This window comes from Aulonocara sp. 'chitande type north' Nkhata Bay, linkage group LG6 (assembly GCF_057382095.1).
Source record: "Aulonocara sp. 'chitande type north' Nkhata Bay isolate Kocher_YH1m ecotype deep benthic linkage group LG6, A_spYH_male_GT1.1, whole genome shotgun sequence".
NCBI lineage: Eukaryota > Metazoa > Chordata > Actinopteri > Cichliformes > Cichlidae > Aulonocara > Aulonocara sp. 'chitande type north' Nkhata Bay.
Window position 1 is genome coordinate 44,791,573 of NC_141349.1, and position 17,019 is coordinate 44,808,591.

At 46.7% G+C, this 17,019-nt stretch overlaps 3 protein-coding genes across 9 annotated transcripts; 2 read left to right on the forward strand and 1 right to left on the reverse strand.

Moving 5' to 3' along the window:
* Positions 1–120: 120 nt before the first annotated feature.
* On the forward strand, positions 121–15,711 carry mtif2 (mitochondrial translational initiation factor 2). 4 transcript variants are annotated; one of them, XM_086297275.1, is made up of 14 exons: positions 121–408; positions 1,142–1,322; positions 1,449–1,572; positions 4,856–5,027; positions 5,116–5,276; positions 5,525–5,701; positions 5,839–5,978; positions 6,160–6,284; positions 6,370–6,574; positions 6,943–7,195; positions 7,267–7,404; positions 7,646–7,810; positions 8,207–8,347; positions 8,424–15,711. In XM_086297275.1, exons 2-14 carry the CDS (start codon positions 1,164–1,166, stop codon positions 8,591–8,593), a joined length of 2,130 nt encoding a protein of 709 aa, XP_086153401.1. In that variant the 5' UTR covers positions 121–408; positions 1,142–1,163; the 3' UTR covers positions 8,594–15,711. The 4 variants fall into 4 exon arrangements, with proteins under 4 accessions (XP_086153401.1, XP_086153400.1, XP_086153399.1 ...); XM_086297274.1 differs by having other exon boundaries at positions 121–371; XM_086297273.1 differs by having other exon boundaries at positions 127–251.
* LOC147328698 (splicing regulator SDE2-like) lies at positions 8,634–16,637 on the reverse strand. 4 transcript variants are annotated; one of them, XM_086297278.1, is made up of 8 exons: positions 15,280–15,894; positions 13,072–13,174; positions 12,886–12,997; positions 11,293–11,462; positions 11,085–11,214; positions 10,353–10,481; positions 10,098–10,272; positions 8,634–9,092 (listed from the first exon to the last, which is right to left on the reverse strand). In XM_086297278.1, the coding sequence occupies exons 1-8, from the start codon at positions 15,382–15,384 to the stop codon at positions 8,886–8,888; spliced, it is 1,131 nt and encodes a 376-aa protein (XP_086153404.1). In that variant the 5' UTR covers positions 15,385–15,894; the 3' UTR covers positions 8,634–8,885. The 4 variants fall into 4 exon arrangements, with proteins under 4 accessions (XP_086153404.1, XP_086153405.1, XP_086153403.1 ...); XM_086297277.1 differs by having other exon boundaries at positions 8,635–9,095; positions 15,280–15,884; XM_086297280.1 differs by lacking the exon at positions 15,280–15,894 and adding an exon at positions 15,951–16,637 and having other exon boundaries at positions 8,636–9,095.
* Positions 15,894–16,890, forward strand: mrps28 (mitochondrial ribosomal protein S28). Its single transcript, XM_086297282.1, has one exon. It carries the CDS (start codon positions 16,042–16,044, stop codon positions 16,561–16,563), a length of 522 nt encoding a protein of 173 aa, XP_086153408.1. The 5' UTR covers positions 15,894–16,041; the 3' UTR covers positions 16,564–16,890.
* Positions 16,891–17,019: the final 129 nt, after the last annotated feature.

Below are 17,019 nucleotides of genomic sequence, written 5' to 3' on the forward strand. Positions count from 1 at the left end.
AGGTGAGTTAGTCTTATTATAGTAACGCAGACACATGAGTCTGCAGCTGTCCTGATCCTTGTCTCCGTTCACCTGCCTGACCTGTGGAGGGCAGCAACACGCAAACCTAACAGAAGGCGCCAAAGTGCTTCCGGTGTGTGTGCTGGCTGTCATGGCGGCTCCCTGTCGCAGGACTTTTTCACGATGAGCTGAGTGGACAGCGCGAAGAGAGAAAACCAGAACGACCGGAGGCGGATGTCGGGGTTGCTGAGGTACCGTGACGCTCCCTTCTCTGACGCTCTGCTGCTGGGTTGAGTTGACCGTAGTTCCGACGTAGAGTCCTCCGGTTTTGACGTCAGGCAGAGCCAAGCGTCACTCAGAAACCCTGCGAGGTAATGTCACGTGAACGAACGACACCTGAGGCTTTAGGTGAGCTGCTCGGTTCAGTTTTCACGTTCGGCTCTGATTAAACGTTTCTTTAATCAGCGTCTTCCTCTGCAGGCCGGAAGTTCAGCCGAGCTACACCAACACTGCTGTTTAACAGCTGTTATGTTTTTCACGGATCGATGATTCTTCGTTATCGGTTTGAATTTTTAAGTCTCACTTTCACATTCGGCGCCCGAATTAACGAACCTATCCTCCTGAGTCCTCCGGTGTCAGTCCGTAAACTCTGCTCCAAACTTCATTTACAAAAGACACATTTTTACGATTTGTGGTGCCGAGATGTTTTAGAACAAAATGTAAACATGTGTTCCTGATGTGTTAGAGCACTCGGGTTAATTCGGCATAGATGTAGTCCACCACCTGCATCCAGCTTTCATCTCACCATGTTTAATATGTAAACTTCATATGCTGCTGCTTCAGGCAGAGGACTGGACAACCACACGTGGAGGGTGGGTATTTTAAAACTGTCAGCTGAGGATATTAGATATAGAACTGTATATACCCCAAACAGTGTGTGTCAGACACTCGCCTGATTGGCTGCTGCTTGTCAGGATGTGTGCGGGTATATTACCTGCAGAGTTTGTGGGCTGTGAGGCCGACAGAGAGGAACAGACACACTCCTGAGTGAAAGGATCGATGGCTGGTCTCAGTGAGACCGCCTCCCGATGATGATGATGATGACGTTTTACCTGCAGATGTTTGCTCTCTCGCACGTTAGGCTCACCTGTCCCTCTGCAGCTATGAGTGTGATGTCTGCGGTGATGCGGGGTACCCGGCGGCTGGTGCACGCAGACCCAGCTCTGTTCAGTAACTTCCCGTTTCCGGCCGTATTCTGCCGTGCCGGGAGCGCCGACTTTCTCCTCACCTGCCAACCGAACAGGAAGTTCGCCTTCAAACATGTGAGTTTCTTCCTCCTGATGATGTTCATTAACAAAGACGCAACATTACAGTTCCTTCGTCTGTACAAATAAAATTTTAGTGAAAAAAATGAAGCATGTCATAATAAAGATAATTTTTAACTGCAGGTCAAAGGTCAGAAGAAAGAGCAGAAGACCCAGAAGGTCAAACCCAAAGTGGACAAACAGGAAGTTGAGATCCGACAGGGGATGACGGCGGCTGCACTCGCTGAAGCCATGAACAGAGACTTCGGTAAGGATGATAGACAGTATACAGGTGGGCGGAGCTATTTGATGTCTCCCATTGGTCGCTGAAGCGTCAAGATTATGGAACGCCAGGACTGCCATAATGAATTAATTAAATGTGGCAATAATTAATTAAAATTGGAATTAATTAATTAAATAAATAGTTATGACACATGTAATTAATTAATTATTGACACATTTAATTAATTATTTAATGATATATTTATTTATTTCATTTTGGCAGTCCTGGTGCCTGGCTCTCATCATCTGTCAGCCTCACCCATCAAACTCAGGGGGCGGGGTTAACGCTGCCCATGCAGCTTCTCTAACATTTGATTGGTTGCCGTGCAAAGTAAGTCAAAACAGGTCGATCCTAGATAATCGATTGCTTGTGTAGACTTGGGGCAGCCAGGTATCCCAGAATGCAGATCAAATCACAGGCAGCAATGGTGGTGGTGTAGTTTTAAAATACCCCGTTTTTCTGTCACCAGCTACACTTTTAACAGTGTTTTAGCCGCGAATGTCGCGCCGTATGTCTGGTCAGGTTGTCAACATAGAACATGTTTGCAAAAGTGCTCAGATGTTTTCAGAGATTTCACTAGCTCTGCTAACAGTTAGCATGCAGAGTGCACCCAGGGGGTTACGTTAACCGGTTTGTTTACATATTCCACTCTCCGTGTTCCACATGTTGCATTCGCAGATTCTCATTTTCACCGAACGATCGTCTCTTTCCGCCTGGTCTTGTGTCTCTGTGCTTCTGTAACATAAAGAACGAGCTGACATTTTTCTCACGAAACCAGCGATCAGCTCAGCAGACCCTCAGTTTACCTGCATGCATCCTCCTCCTCATCTGTCAGCTGTTTAACACCTGCTGCTAATTCAAGAAACACGCCTAGTTACCTGGTGATAGTCACAGTTTAACTGGGCAGCCGGTGCTCGATATAACGCAATGTCAGCGCATTTTTCTGCACAAGATAAGTAAATATAGTGTTTTCCCCGAGCGCAGAGCTGCTGGAGCTCGTTTCCTTACAGAGCACTTTATAGGCGAACAGCTTTATCAGCGGCTGATGTCCAATCACCGGCACACAGCTTTCAAACCTCAGCTGAGTTTTAGCTCTCAGTGGTTAAACGCTGGACTTCATTCACTCAGGTTCTGTCTGTCGGGTCACGTTTACTTCGCTGTTTTATTTACAACTGAGCAAATCGGTTTGGCTGAGGTTAAAGTTACGTTTCATAACTGCATAGTTTCACAGACGTTTAATGGTTCACATGTGTTAGACTGAACTATCATCTAAATATCATCTGTTTTTTAATAGTTATTCAACTGTATTCTAAGCACCAGCTGTCTGTTAGAATGTGATTTTTTTTTCTCTCTCTGTTGGCAGAGGTATAAAAATGCGCAGGAAAATCTGACGTGCATGGCGAACTTCACCGACGATATTTAGGGAGGAATAAACACACATCAAACATAAATGAACCATTTGTCTGTCTCCATAATTGAGAGAATTTTCTCTTCTTATGTCAACACTCTCTCTCTTTTTTTTTCTTTTTTTTGCTTTTTCGGTCATGTTATGTTTACCTGTCAAAGGCTTGTTACAAACTATGAAACACATTGTGCAGACTTCTGGATGTTAGAAGAAAACTAATACTGCTCATGAATGAGACTAAAGGCAGGAAGGTGTCCTTTAAAACTAAACATGTTAATAGGACCTCCCTGTTTATATCATAGTTTATGATATAGCACGTGTATTTCAGTAATAGCCTGCTGAGGCCACTATACGTGCTGGCCTCATATCAAATGTGAAGGCAGACTGAGTCTATGTTTGACGTTTTTTATATCTAATCTTCCTTTTCAAACATTTAAACAGCAGCGAGTCTGCAGCTGAGGGAATACAAATTCAAATTGTCGGAACAGGTTTGCTCGTTTCTTGGATTCATTTGGTGATTTATTAAATGTATAACTGTTATTCTAATCTGCTGCCGAGTCTCTTACACTTTTCTTTATGCTGTATATTTTCACGTCTCTGGAATAGTTGGCAGTTAGATAGTCAGCTGGGAAACTTTGTGTTAACTCATGGAGCTGAGGATATCGTGGATATGCTGACCTCGCTGCGTGGTGTACAGAGCGAGGTCAGCATGATTAATATTCACAATAAAAATATTAGCCGAACATCATGAAGTCTGTATGTGTTTCATAGTGTCGAACAACCTTTGTACAGTTAAAGCCAGCAGTTACTACATGACGGAAACACCAACGTTATCTCTTTTATGTGTTTATACACAGGTCACGCTGATTACTGAACAAAAACCCAAAGATCAGATGTTAAACAGATTTATTTGCTCTCTCTCCTCCTTAAACATGTTTTTAATGTTAGTTATAATTCAGACTGAAACACGTAGGACACATAAGAACATCAGGAAATAAAACACCGATAAATATAACCTCAGTAAAAGAAGTCAGCGCTTTGTCGGTGGGATTGCTTGCGAGGCGAGCGGGTCTATCCCACGCTTTGCCGTGAGACTGGGACGACATCTCCGAAATCATCGAAACACTTTTGCAAAGAGGCTGTATCTTGACAAACCGACCAGACACATGAAGATTAAACCACTACATTCTCGGCTAAAAAAATATTAAAACGGTATTTGGTGACACACAAACAGGGTTTTTCAAAGTTCAGTTCTGTTAGCTTCCACATGCCGGTTGTTGTGTGCTAGAAACAATGGCCACCAGGCCAAAGCAATGGTTTTGACTCGATCAGCGTTAGCCCCGCCCCCTGAGTTTGATGGGTGAGGCTGACAGATAAAATTATTTCATGATGAGAGCCAGGCGCCAAGACTGCCAAAATGAAATAAATAAATATATCATTAAATAATTAATTAAATGTGTCAATAATTAATTAAATGTGTCAATAATTAATTAAAATGTGAAATACATAAATAATTAATTAAATGTGTCAATAATTAATTAATTAAATGTTTCATAACTATTTATTTATTTAATTAATTCCAATTTTAATTAATTATTGACACATTTAATTAATTATTTAATGGTGTATTTAATTAATTCATTATGGCAGTCCTGGCGTTCCATACAAGATGAGCGTTTGACCTTCGTTGTCTTGGTTCCAAAAAACGGACCAAGAGTTTACCGCCACCTGGTGGCCATTAGACAGAATGCCGGTTTAAGGCTCCTCCTCGTGCGCCTACTTGTCCGACCCTGGAGCGACGTCGATGTTTTAAACTGTCTGTGGCTGGAAGCTGTTTTAAATAAAGGTCTATTTGAATCTCAGACCATGTGCTGGAGGCTCTGCTGAACACGTCGGTGCATCTGGACTCTCTGGAAAAGGACACGGTTCTGGAGGAACGATGGATTAAAGAGGTGGTGACACGGTCAGGGATGAAGTTCAGATGGGCCAAACTGAGCGCGAGCAGAGAGCGACCCAACAGGGACGCCTGCAGGAGGTGACAAGAAGTCTCTGATCACGTGTATGTAACTCGTCACAGTGGTTTGTAACAAAATAAGGTTCTCCGTTACCTACAACCTTCACAGACCGCCTGCTGATCCCACCCTCCTGGTGCCACGGCCCCCGGTGGTCACCATCATGGGTCACGTGGACCACGGTAAGACGACGCTGCTGGACAGCCTGAGGAAGAGCCAAATCGTCTCCACAGAGGCCGGAGGCATCACGCAGCACATCGGGGCTTTCCTGGGTAACAGCACGCTCTAAACTTTATTTAAAAACACCCAACGACAGGAAACGAAACAAGATTTTTTTTTAAAGACAAACTTTAAGAGCAAACAGAAGAAAATGTAATTAAATCATAAAATCTGTCACCAGACTCTGCTGATCGATTATTGAATGTTGTTTTAATAAGCAGCGTTTGCAGGTTTGTGCTCGTTTACAGACAGTAAACTTTTTCCTGAAGCTTCGTTCCCGCTCTCGGATCTTTTCTTCCAGTCCAGCTGCCGACAGGTGAGAAGATCACCTTCCTCGACACGCCGGGCCACGCCGCCTTCTCCTCCATGAGAGCCCGTGGAGCCAACGCCACCGACATCGTCGTTCTGGTGGTGGCAGCTGATGATGGCGTCATGAACCAGACGGTGGAGTCCATCGAGCATGCCAGGAGAGCCAAAGGTGGGAGCTCCACCTGACAGTCGCAGCCGAGGGCTCAGAGCGAAGCGTCGCCCCGTTTCTACTGCTTTTACTGGATTTCTATTCATTTTGTTTTTATGCTCTTCTACTGCTGATTCTACTGTTCGTCCGTGTTTCAGTCCCCGTGATCGTGGCGGTGAATAAGTGTGACAAGCCTCACGCCGACCCTCAGAGGGTGAAGCAGGAGCTGCTCGCTCACGACGTTGTTTGCGAGGAGTTCGGGGGAGACGTTCAGGCGATTCACATCTCTGCTCTGAAGGTGAACTCATCAAACAACACATCGCGTTGTTTTCCCACAATGCAATGCACAAAGAACATTCCTATTGGTCAGTTAGTACAACAGACAGGTTAAAGGTAAAGTAATGAAAGCAGTTAATATGGCTTCCTTAAAATATGAGATCGTTGCTGTAGACCAATGATGTCATTGATGACGTTGTCAGGGTGATAACCTTCTGGCTCTGACTGAGGCCACAGTAGCTTTGGCAGAGGTGTTGGAGCTAAAGGCGGAGCCTACCGGCCCCGTGGAGGGACTCGTCATCGAGAGCAGGACCGACAAAGGCAAAGGGTAAGTCCTTCACAGTGCTAACTCTGGTTTACTGGAAACATGAAAGAGTCAAACAGGCCCAGTGTGACCAGTTTGGTCTTCCCAGCCCGGTCACGACAGCCATCGTCCAGCAGGGGACGCTAAAGAGAGGCTGCGTGCTGGTTGCTGGGAAATCCTGGGCTAAAGTTCGCTTCCTGTTTGATGAGAACGGCTGTGCTGTGAGGGAGGCGGGGCCGAGTACTGCGGTGGAGGTGGTTGGCTGGAAGGAGCTGCCGTCAGCTGGAGAGACCATCCTGGAGGTGGAGTCTGAGGTGAGTGGGATATAAACCGGGTCCGCCCAAATGAAATCACTTCACATGAAATAGAATAAATGTTTTATTAAACAATAAATCGACAGAGGTTGTGTTCATCTCAGCGGATGCTTCGCCTACAAGAAAAAAGGAGAAATATTAAGTTTGCGTTAAAAATCTCTTCAGAACATTTCGCTGCGATGTTCGTTTTCTGCCTCCTCTTTGCAAACTTTGCTCTTCGTTGTTTTTTGCTCTGGTTTTAAATTTTGGGAAATTTAAATAAAAATCCAGACTGGATTGTTGGTGGTTGGTTTCCTTCGTGGGTCAGAGATGACCATTTCCTGTCAGTCCCTTCCACAATAAAAGCTTTCCTCCTTTGGCTCCTGCAGCAGCGAGCGCGGGAGGTGGTGGAGTGGAGAAGTCACGATGAGGAGCAGCGGAAACTGCAGGAGGAGCAGAGCGCGATCGAGCAGAAGCAGAAGCTCCACCTGGAGGAGTACCGCAGGGAGAGGGAGGGGCTGTCCCACCTGAGCTGGAGGCAGAGGAAGGTGGCGCTTTACCGGGCCAACAAGACCCGCTTCGCCACGAGGCCCAGCGAGAGGATGCAAAGCGACCAGCTCAGCCTGCCGCTCATCATCAAAGGTACGCACTGAGCCAGCTTCAAACAGGCTCCGCCCACTGTGATGTCACTAACTGAACAACCGTTGACCCAGGTGACGTGGATGGCTCGGTGGAGGCCATCCTGAACATCCTGGACAGCTACGACGCTCAGCAGTGCGAGCTCGAGGTGGTCCATTTCGGCATAGGAGACATCTCTGAGAACGACGTCAACATGGCCGAAATGTTTGGAGGTACGAGCAAAGGACGCCATTCCAGATGTTTTTATTCATTTTGTGTGCAGCAGATTCTTCTGACCGCCGGCTGGTTTAGTGTGATTTCATGATGGGATTAAAGCTGAGAGCAGAGAACGCCTTCTTACAGAGTGTCTATGAATGCATCACAGGGTACCTGAGTTTAAAATAAATAATAAATCTCCTGCTCCACCTTCAAACATCGTGTGGACTGTCCTGACTGGCTGCGTCTCGCCATCAGGCTCCATCTATGGCTTTAACGTGGCGGCGAGCCGTGGCATCGAGCAGCTGGCAGCGAGGAAAGGCATCCCGCTGCGCCTGCACAGCGTCATCTACAAGCTGGTAGATCAGCTGAAGGAGGAGCTCAGCGCCAAACTGCCACCACTCGTCTCAGAGAACATCACAGGTGAGTCGGCACCACACGGTCATGTGACCACAGCTGAGCTCAGGTGGAGCGGAGGCGTATCAGTGAGATCAAAGTCAGCGTTTCATCCCTGCTAAATCACCATGGTAACAGGTAGCATCAGCATCTTAATTTTACCGCCTTACGGCCACCAGGTAAACGCGTCTCCATCTGACGCTTCTACCGTTGTTTTAAATCATCATCATCTGATTGGAGCACGTGACGCTCAGAGCTCATTTAATGAGGAAAACAGAAGCAATGTGAGCACGCTCAGAGTGCGGAGCAGAGGCAAGATCTGCATATGTTCATTTTGTTTCTAGCCACACCCCCTTAGGTCACATGTCAGAGGAAGATGAACCTGTGATGTCAGTCACACATATCCTGTTCCCCCCGGTGCAGGTGAGGCGTCGGTCGTCGCCATGTTTGACGTCACCGTGGGAAAGAAGAAGGTTCCCGTGGCCGGCTGTCGGGTTCAGAAAGGTCAGCTGGACCGACGGTTCAGGTTCAGGTTGATCCGAGGCCGGGACACCGTGTGGGAGGGTGAGTGAGACCGGAGCTGGGGTCAAGCAGCAGGACTGGACCGTGTTGTTCTAACGTTCTCCTGATGTTCCCGCAGGTTCTCTGGCAGCACTGAGGCACCACAAAGATGACGTGCAGACGGTGAGGGCGGGCATGGAGTGCGGCCTATCGGCTGACGGCGACGTCGACTTCAGAGCCGGTGATATCGTCGTGTGCTTTGAGGAGGTGGCGGCGCCGCAGGTCACTTCCTGGGACCCCGGCTTCTGAACTCCCATCATGCACTGCTGCGCAGCGCTTCTATTACAGACTCTCAGACACAGATGAACCTGATGTTTAGTTTCAGACGTTTATTGAAAACTGAACAGGAAGTGGTTAAATTCAAACTGAAGCACAGACGTGTGTGAACATCCTGCTTTCTGACTGGACAGAACCTCTAATAAAATATACGTGTGATTGTCTGAACCAATCAGGAAGCTCATCAGGAAAGAGTAAATGTTGTCTGTGATTAATATTCTCGCACTCGACGGAACGCTGAACACTCCGCTTTCAGCGTTCCATCTCATTTCTTCTTCTTGGGCTTTGTCGGTTTGGCGAGCAGCAGCGGGTCGATCTCATCTGCACTCAGTCCTCTGATGGCGAAGAGTCGAGCAGCGCGCTCCGACGGCGTTCCCCCACACTTCAACCCACGAGACATCAGTTCTTTTTTCAAGACGTCCAAACCCAGAGACTCCAGCTGCTCGACAGACGCCACCGAGAGCAAATCCAGCTGCTGAAGAACAACAAGATAAGATAAGATAACCTTTATTAGTCCCACATGTGGGAAATTTGTTTTGTCACAGCAGGAAGTGGACAGTGCAAAAGTTATGAGGCAAAAATTAGAATATAATAAGAATAAATACAGTACACAGCTGTACAGAATAGAATAAAATACTATATACAGTAGAATAAAATAAAATATACAATAAGATAAAAATAGAATACAAATACTATATACAACTGAGTAAAAATACAACGATGACAGAAAGGATTATTGCACTTAGTATTATTGCATATGTATGGACAAGAGTTAATGATCGCAACATTTGACTACTCGAACACACTGCAGTGGTTTCTATCATATCTGTCTAATAGACTCCAGTTTGTGCATGTAAATGGAGAGTCCTCTTCACACACTGAGGTTAATTATGGAGTTCCACAGGGTTCAGTGCTAGGACCAATTCTGTTTACATTATACATGCTTCCCTTAGGCAGCATCATTAGAAGACATAGCATACATTTACACTGCTATGCAGATGACACCCAGCTCTATCTGTCCATGAAGCCAGATAACACACACCAATGAGTTAAACTGCAGGAATGTCTTAAAGACATAAAGACCTGGATGGCCGCTAACTTTCTGCTTCTTAATTCAGATCAAACTGAGGTTATTGTACTCGGCCCTGAAAAGCTTAGAAATATGGTATCTAAGCAGATTCTTACTCTGGATGGCATTACCTTGGCCTCCAGTAACGCTGTGAGGAACCTTGGAGTCATTTTTGACCAGGACATGTCCTTCAACGCACATATTAAACAAATATGTAAGACTGCGTTCTTCCATTTAGCTCCAAAATTAGAAACTCCATAAAAACCTTCAGCAGATCCAAAATGCTGCAGCAGTAAGAAAACCTCCACAGCTCAGCGATGACATAATTCAGACTTTAAAATTAACCTTAAACGTCTCATCAGAAACTTTAACCCTGAAAATTTCAGACTTTATTCATCGGGTACACACCTGTTGAGACGGCTCGCTTGATTGTGATGGTTTGGACGGACCAGGATGGTTCTGGTCCTCTGACGGTGTCCCAGTCTGGTCTCTGGAGGTCTTCTCAGAGTCCCGGTCCTCTGACGGTGTCCCAGTCTGGTCTCTGGAGGTCTCCTTGGGGATCTGTGTGGTTCTGGTGCTTCCACTGTTTGAGGATGAAAGAAGACTCTTTCAGACATCGTTAAATGACGGTGGATCTGGTCCCTGGCGCTCTTTGGGCTTTACCTGCTACCCTCCTCTGCCTCTCTTCGTGTTGTCATGGTAACGATGGCAGCAGCAGTTTCACGGCTGGATGTGGACGGAGCCTCGTCATCATCTGAGCTCATCAGCTCGTCCATCTCCTCCAGCCCTGTCCTGTGAGCACAAGCATGATCAGTCAGTTTCACTCTGAACCTTCTCAGCTTCCCACATTTTGTTGCTAGGTAACAGACGATGCAGTTCCAACCAAATACAGCCGACAGAAGCTCACGTAAACGGACGCTGACCATCAGAGACGAGCTGCGAGCGCTTCAGCTGAACTCAGAACACACGAATCTGTGCTGGTGGTCGGTGAGGTCACTGGAGCTGCTGATAAAAGACGCTGTGATGTCAGCGGGCGCCAGGAAACCTGTTGACATCACAGTGCCCGCTGAGTTGATGGATTCACCAGAAATCACTGACACCCCACTTAACTGTTTTTCACCAAGCGTGACCTCACAGGATTCAACTGGTTTCATCGGTTGGGTTTCAGCCAATCAGAACCTCCCTGGCTGCTGACCTCATGTTTTTATTTGTCAGGGTGTGATGTTGCTCGCACAGCGAACGACCTGCCGTCTCGACAAGGACAATAATTGAGAATAATTTGCCTTTCAGAAGCTCGCTGTAGCTCAGAGCCGCCGGCGGCGTGCTTGTCGTTCCCTGTCTGAGTGATCGCGTAACAGCTGCCATGTTCAACTCTTCCTGTCATTAACGACTCACCAGAAGCACCCCCCTCCTCCTGCTGTCTTCGTCTTCTTCTTCGCAGGCTGCTCACTCTGATCACAGTTCAGCCTCTTGGCGCCGCACATGTCGTCCACCTTCACCTGGCTGCTGGAGGAAGCCTGCAGACCTGCAACAGGAAACACACCTGGCGTCAAACACGTGCAACCTCGCGCTCTCACCATGCGAGCTGTGCAGCGCGGCCAACCTCTGAGCACCGAGTCCTCGAGTCGCTCGGACAGGTCGTGGCACTGCTGCTGGTACTCTGCGTCGGTGAACTGGTGTTTGGGCTCATTGAGCTTCCTCTGCAAGCGCTCCAGACGCCGCTGCTCCTTCTCTGCCTCGCGCTCCGCTTGCTTCTTCAGCCAGTCCGCCATCCTGCCGCACCACAGAAGAACAGACATGTCACTGCAGTGAGCACCGGCCGCTCACAATCAGACTCTACCCACAAACTGCAGGAGGAAGTGACCTCGACGGTGGGATAGATTGTTTGACAGGTGTGTTGCTGGCCCAACATCACAGTGCTTTGAGCTTACAGCAGCAGCTGCTGCAGAGCAGATGTTTGAGGTGAATCATCATCAATAATTAACCTGAATATTTTACATCAACTGTAGAAAATTCACCTTTCAGAGTTTTTCTGGTGTTTTAAAGCTCGTTTTCAGACACTTGAAATTTAAGTGCGCTCACCTGGACAACACCTTGGACACTGCTGTATAAATAACATTCAAAGTGTTTCTGTTCTCATCATGTTTTATGTGCAGCCATCAAATCGTATTATTATTATTATTATTATTATTATTATCATCATCATCATCATCAAATCTGTTAAACTGGCTCCAAACATCTCAATACGTTTACTGCCAACGTGACAGCAAACCAGAGCAGGAAGCGGAGCAAAGTGTGACAGGAGAGGTGTTTGCACAGGTGTCTCCACGCTGAGGTGGGGAAACTAAAACGTGCAAACAGACATTATTGAGCCTTCTGGCTGAACGCTGCCACCTGCTGGTGAGACTTTCATTACATTTACCACAGATTTTACTGGAAGACCTTTAAAGTAGGGCCGGGTATCGTCACTGATTTCTAGAACTGATTCAATTCAGATTCACAAGGTCCCGAATCGATTCGATCCACGATTTGAATCTGGGAAATTTTGCCTCAGACAGTCAGAAATATTATAATTCAGATGATGCATCAGTACATTTCCATATGTTTATATCTATAAAAAGAAAGCTTGTGAGCATCACAGCAGATGCCTTTGTGTAAAAGTAACTATATGTTCATCATTGAACAGCAGAAATGAGACTTTGTTTTCAAAAGTAAGTAAAAGGAAAAAACAACGAATAATGAAGAAAACTGATTTTTGTTGTTGTTTGGAGAGATAAAAACCTGCAGCTTCAGAATCTGTGCAAAAAGGGCGTAAACACAAAGCGCAGAGCCGCCGAAACATCAGCATCAGCGAGCTGTCGGCTTTCAGCCCCGACCGTGTCCGTGCCGCCGGGTGAGAAAGGCGACATCTCCTTAATTCTGACCCGTCGGCGGGTCCGCACTTTGAGTTTAGCCTCTGTTTTAGCCGTTTGGTGGTTGTTGAAGTTTTGTGAGGTTTAACCTGAGATTCTGGCGTTTCGGGTAAAATAAATTTTTATTTAAAAATCGATTCAGGATTTTAATGAATCGATTTTACGTTATCCATGCTAGAATTTATTTTAATCGATAATCAAAACCCAGCCCTACTTTAAAGACTACAGAGTAATAACACTTCCTGTCTGATCTAAACATTTCAGCTCCTGTGTGTTTGTCTCACTCTTTCTCGTGGTTGACGTCTCTGAGTCTCCGCCCACTGAGGTCCCTGCAGGCCTCTCGATTGGTCGTCTTTTCAATCTGAGCGCCGAGCGCGCGCAGCATTGAACCGAACCCTAAAACACATTTCACAAGTTTCCTTCAGCTCTTCTGCAGCAGGAAAACTGGAAGCTACTTTCCGTTTACTGACCTCCTTTCCCTCCAAGGAGGCGGAGCTCCAGATGATAGACGGCTCCATGCTCCAGAGGATCGTCCAGGTGTGCCCGGCGCCCATCTCTGGTGACGTAGAAATCCTGGAAACATGAAAACTCGCTGAGATGAACCCTTCGATCATCTTCACATCCCCTGAAGCCGCGACCTTAACCTCCCGTAAACACACCTCCAGTTTATTTAATCTGGAATAAATCTAAATAAATAATTCAATGAATAAGAGCTGGCAGGAAGTACGTCATAACAGGGCTGATCCTGAGGCTCTGATTTTACGGATTTAAGTCAAAATGATTAGGGCTGCCACAAACAATTAGATAGTCGACTAGTCACCGATTATTTTTGCGACTAGTCGACTAATCGGATCATCATCCATTGGATGTAAAACGTACAGCTTATTGCACCAGCAGCATCTGCTCTTATATAACCATCATTAGCTTACAGCTTGAAGTGTTTAAGGTCTGTGCTAACTAAAAATAAAGACAAGACAAGTTTATTACATTTGAATGAAATTTGCAGATTGTTTCGGTGAAGTTTAATAAACTCCTTGCTATCTAAAATATAACAGGACACCGGAGTAAATTCTGGAGCATCTCACACTTCTGATAATCAGCTGTCTGCTTGATGTTTATTCAGCTGTGTAAAAACTATAACTTTAATCTCAGCCAAACCGATTCACTCAGGAACAAATAAAATACTAAAATAAGCCAAACAATAACATTAAGTTATCTAAGTGACTCATATATCATGTTTAACCTGAGTAGCGAAAGACGGCGGTGGGTTTGAAAACGATTTGCCGGGAGTCCGGTGTTCTCACGGCTCTAGTTAGCCTAGCCCCCGGCTAGCTATCGAGCTAGTGGGTAACAGATGTCTCTGAAAACGTTGGAGCGCTTTTGAAAATATGTGGTGTCTTGATAAACTGAGCAGATATTTGAGGTTTACACAGCTACATTCTCGCCTGAAAATATGTTAAACGTTTATTTTGTGACCCAGAAAGAATAATAAGAGTAATCGCCTGAGCCAAGGTGTGGCTCAGGCGATTAGAGGACCATCAGGGGGTCCTTTTGTCCCTCTGTGGGGGGAAACTCCCACTAGGTTTATATCTGGGACTCTCCACCATTTGACCTTAGACCTGAAGAAGCTTCTCGGATGAGAGGTGAAACGTCTTCAAGCAACTTAAAGAAGTCCAGACGCTTTTCTTTGCAAGCTCCTTTGACTACGATGACCTGGATGACTGAGAACCTTCACAGAAATAAGAGTAATATTAAAACTAACTAGCTGCCGCCATTGTTGGAAACTGAGCTGGGGTGCGCTATGAATTCTGGGACACAGCTTCTTCTTCTTCGGGGTTTAACGGCAGCTGGCATCCTTGTACATGCAGTGCTGCCATCTTCTGTTTCAGTCCGTTATTACACTCTTAAATCCTGCTGCTTATTCCTGCGTCTTTTGGGATCTTACAAAGCTTCAAAGTCGTCGACGATTTTGATAGTCGACGTAATCGTGACTAGTCGACTAATCGTGGCAGCCCTAAAAGTGATTCACCCTTTCATGCATGAATTATGACAAACTCAATCAGGATTTTTATTCATCGTTAGGAATGAAAAAATGATTTTTGAACTTCATTTTTTAAACATGTACTTTTCAAAGAGGTTCAGTGAACAACATTTTAACTTAAGAATTTGACAAACGAATAAACAATACACACCGTGTATATTGTTTATGTGCAAGTACACCATCAACACTGACACAAATACACGGAAACGGCCTTTGAATAGCTGTCCACTGTAGTGACCACTATGCGTGAAAGGGTTAAACTCGTGATTGCTTCGGCCTCCTCTGGATATAACCTGAGGTTACTGTCAGTGCTGACCTCGTTTGGGACAGGTTAATGCCGAGTTTAGCCTTATAGCTTATATGCTAACCGCCGACAGGTTGATTCTGTTCACCTGGACGTAGCGGTTTCAGTGGGAGGAACGTTTCGTCACTTTTCCAGGTGACTTTTTCACATGAGTGACGCTACGTCCAGATGAGCGGGATGTGCTTACCTGGAAGATTAAGCATGCATCAAAACACTTTATATGCTAACGTTAGCGCAGCTGCTAACACTGATACCCGGAGTGCATTTAAACCGCCTAACCCGGGCTAACTCACGCTAACCCTGGTTATCCCGGATAATTCGTCTCAGCCTCACCTCCGGAAGCGGCACGAGCCGGTCCAGGACGTGCCTGACCACAGAACCGACCGGAAACACGCAGGTAGAACCTCTGCGGCCCAAAGCGCTCACCGACACCTCCATGTTGCACAACGCTCATGCGCAGCTCTTCCGCTTCTTACTGGCTGAGTTTTTCTTCTCTGACTTAAAACGCGCGTCATTGTTACTGTACAGATGTACAATGATATACAGCGCCACCTGCTGATCCGGAGTGCACTGAGCCCACGTCACGCCACCACAACAATTCGAATTAGTGAGCTAATAATGTGATTCATGGTCTCAGTTTCATGCATTAGGTAAAAGACACAAGCGAGAGGTCAAACAAGCAGAACGTTTATAGTTTGAACTGCTTTTACATCATGGGAATGTTTTATGGTTTTAAAATCTTGTCTGGTTTCATTTATAAAGCATGCAAAATTCAGTTTTGCACTATTGTATTTATTTATTCTCATTCTTTTCTATTTCTTATTCTACTTTTATTCAAGCACAACACTGTTGGACTGATTCTTAGTTTAACTTATTTCTGTATAGCTACATATTTGAATTTGTTCATTATTTTGTTCACAGTTTGCACCTTTGATCCAGGAGGAAGATATTTGACCTCACTGTATACTTAAGTGTAAAATGTTGGGTAGAAAATAAAAGTCTACTTAGTGCTTTTTGGAGGACCACGTGACGCTTTTGCCTCTACAGCCTTCACAGGAAGTGCGCGGAGACAGAACTTCCGGTTGTGCGGTAAACATGGCGGCGCTGTGCAGGGTCGTGTCGGGGCTCCGGTATCGGGTCCGGCTCTCCCCCCGGTTCCTCCGGAACTCCTTCAGCTCGGACTCGGGCCCCGCCGAGAGCCCGATCTCCGGGTTCTCCGCCGCCTTCGACCACCAGGAGGTGCTCCGGCGGGAGACACAGAGCAACGCGGCCGGGCCGAAGGCCTCCTCTTTGGATCCGGAGCTCAGCTTCGCTGCGCTGCTTCGTCGGTCCCCGCTGATCCAGATGGGCCCAGCCAAGGACGCGGTGGTGGTGGGCAGGGTGTTCCGGGTGGTCCGCGACGACCTCTACATCGACTTCGGTGGGAAGTTCCACTGCGTGTGTCAGCGGCCGGCCGGGGCCGACGGCCTGCAGCCGGGCTCCAGGGTCCGTCTGCGGCTGCAGGACATGGAGCTCACCGCCCGCTTCCTGGGAGCCAGCACCGACACCACGCTGCTGGAGGCCCAGGCAGTGCTGCTGGGCCCGCTGGACGGACGGGAGCACCAGATCCGGGACTGAGGCTGGAACGAGGTGGACTGTGGCCCACGGGTGGAGGACTCTGGTTGTTCGTGTGCGCACCGAGGCTCAGCAGGGCCCGAAACAAGGACTGAATTAAACAGATTTTCTTATCACGTGACGTTTGACTGTGCTGAATGACCCCTGACCCCGGTCACGTGACATTGCTGGAGCTGATGGCTGCTGTCACTGTTCGTTATCATCAACACCGAAACTAACCAATCACGGAACTGTGATGTCATAACATGCAGTGTGTTTGTAAAAGTCTGTCATGGAAAAATCATTGCAGCTGTTTTCTTTATGTCTGCAATAAATAAATGTGTGATCGACGTTCAGCTCACTCCTCTCGGTTTCACACAGCTGCAATACTGAGGTGAGATGGCAGGTTAAAGGTCAGCTGATAAAGCTTCAGGTCGGGGAAGAGCAGCATCAGCAGCTCCTCACACAGGAAACGAGGCG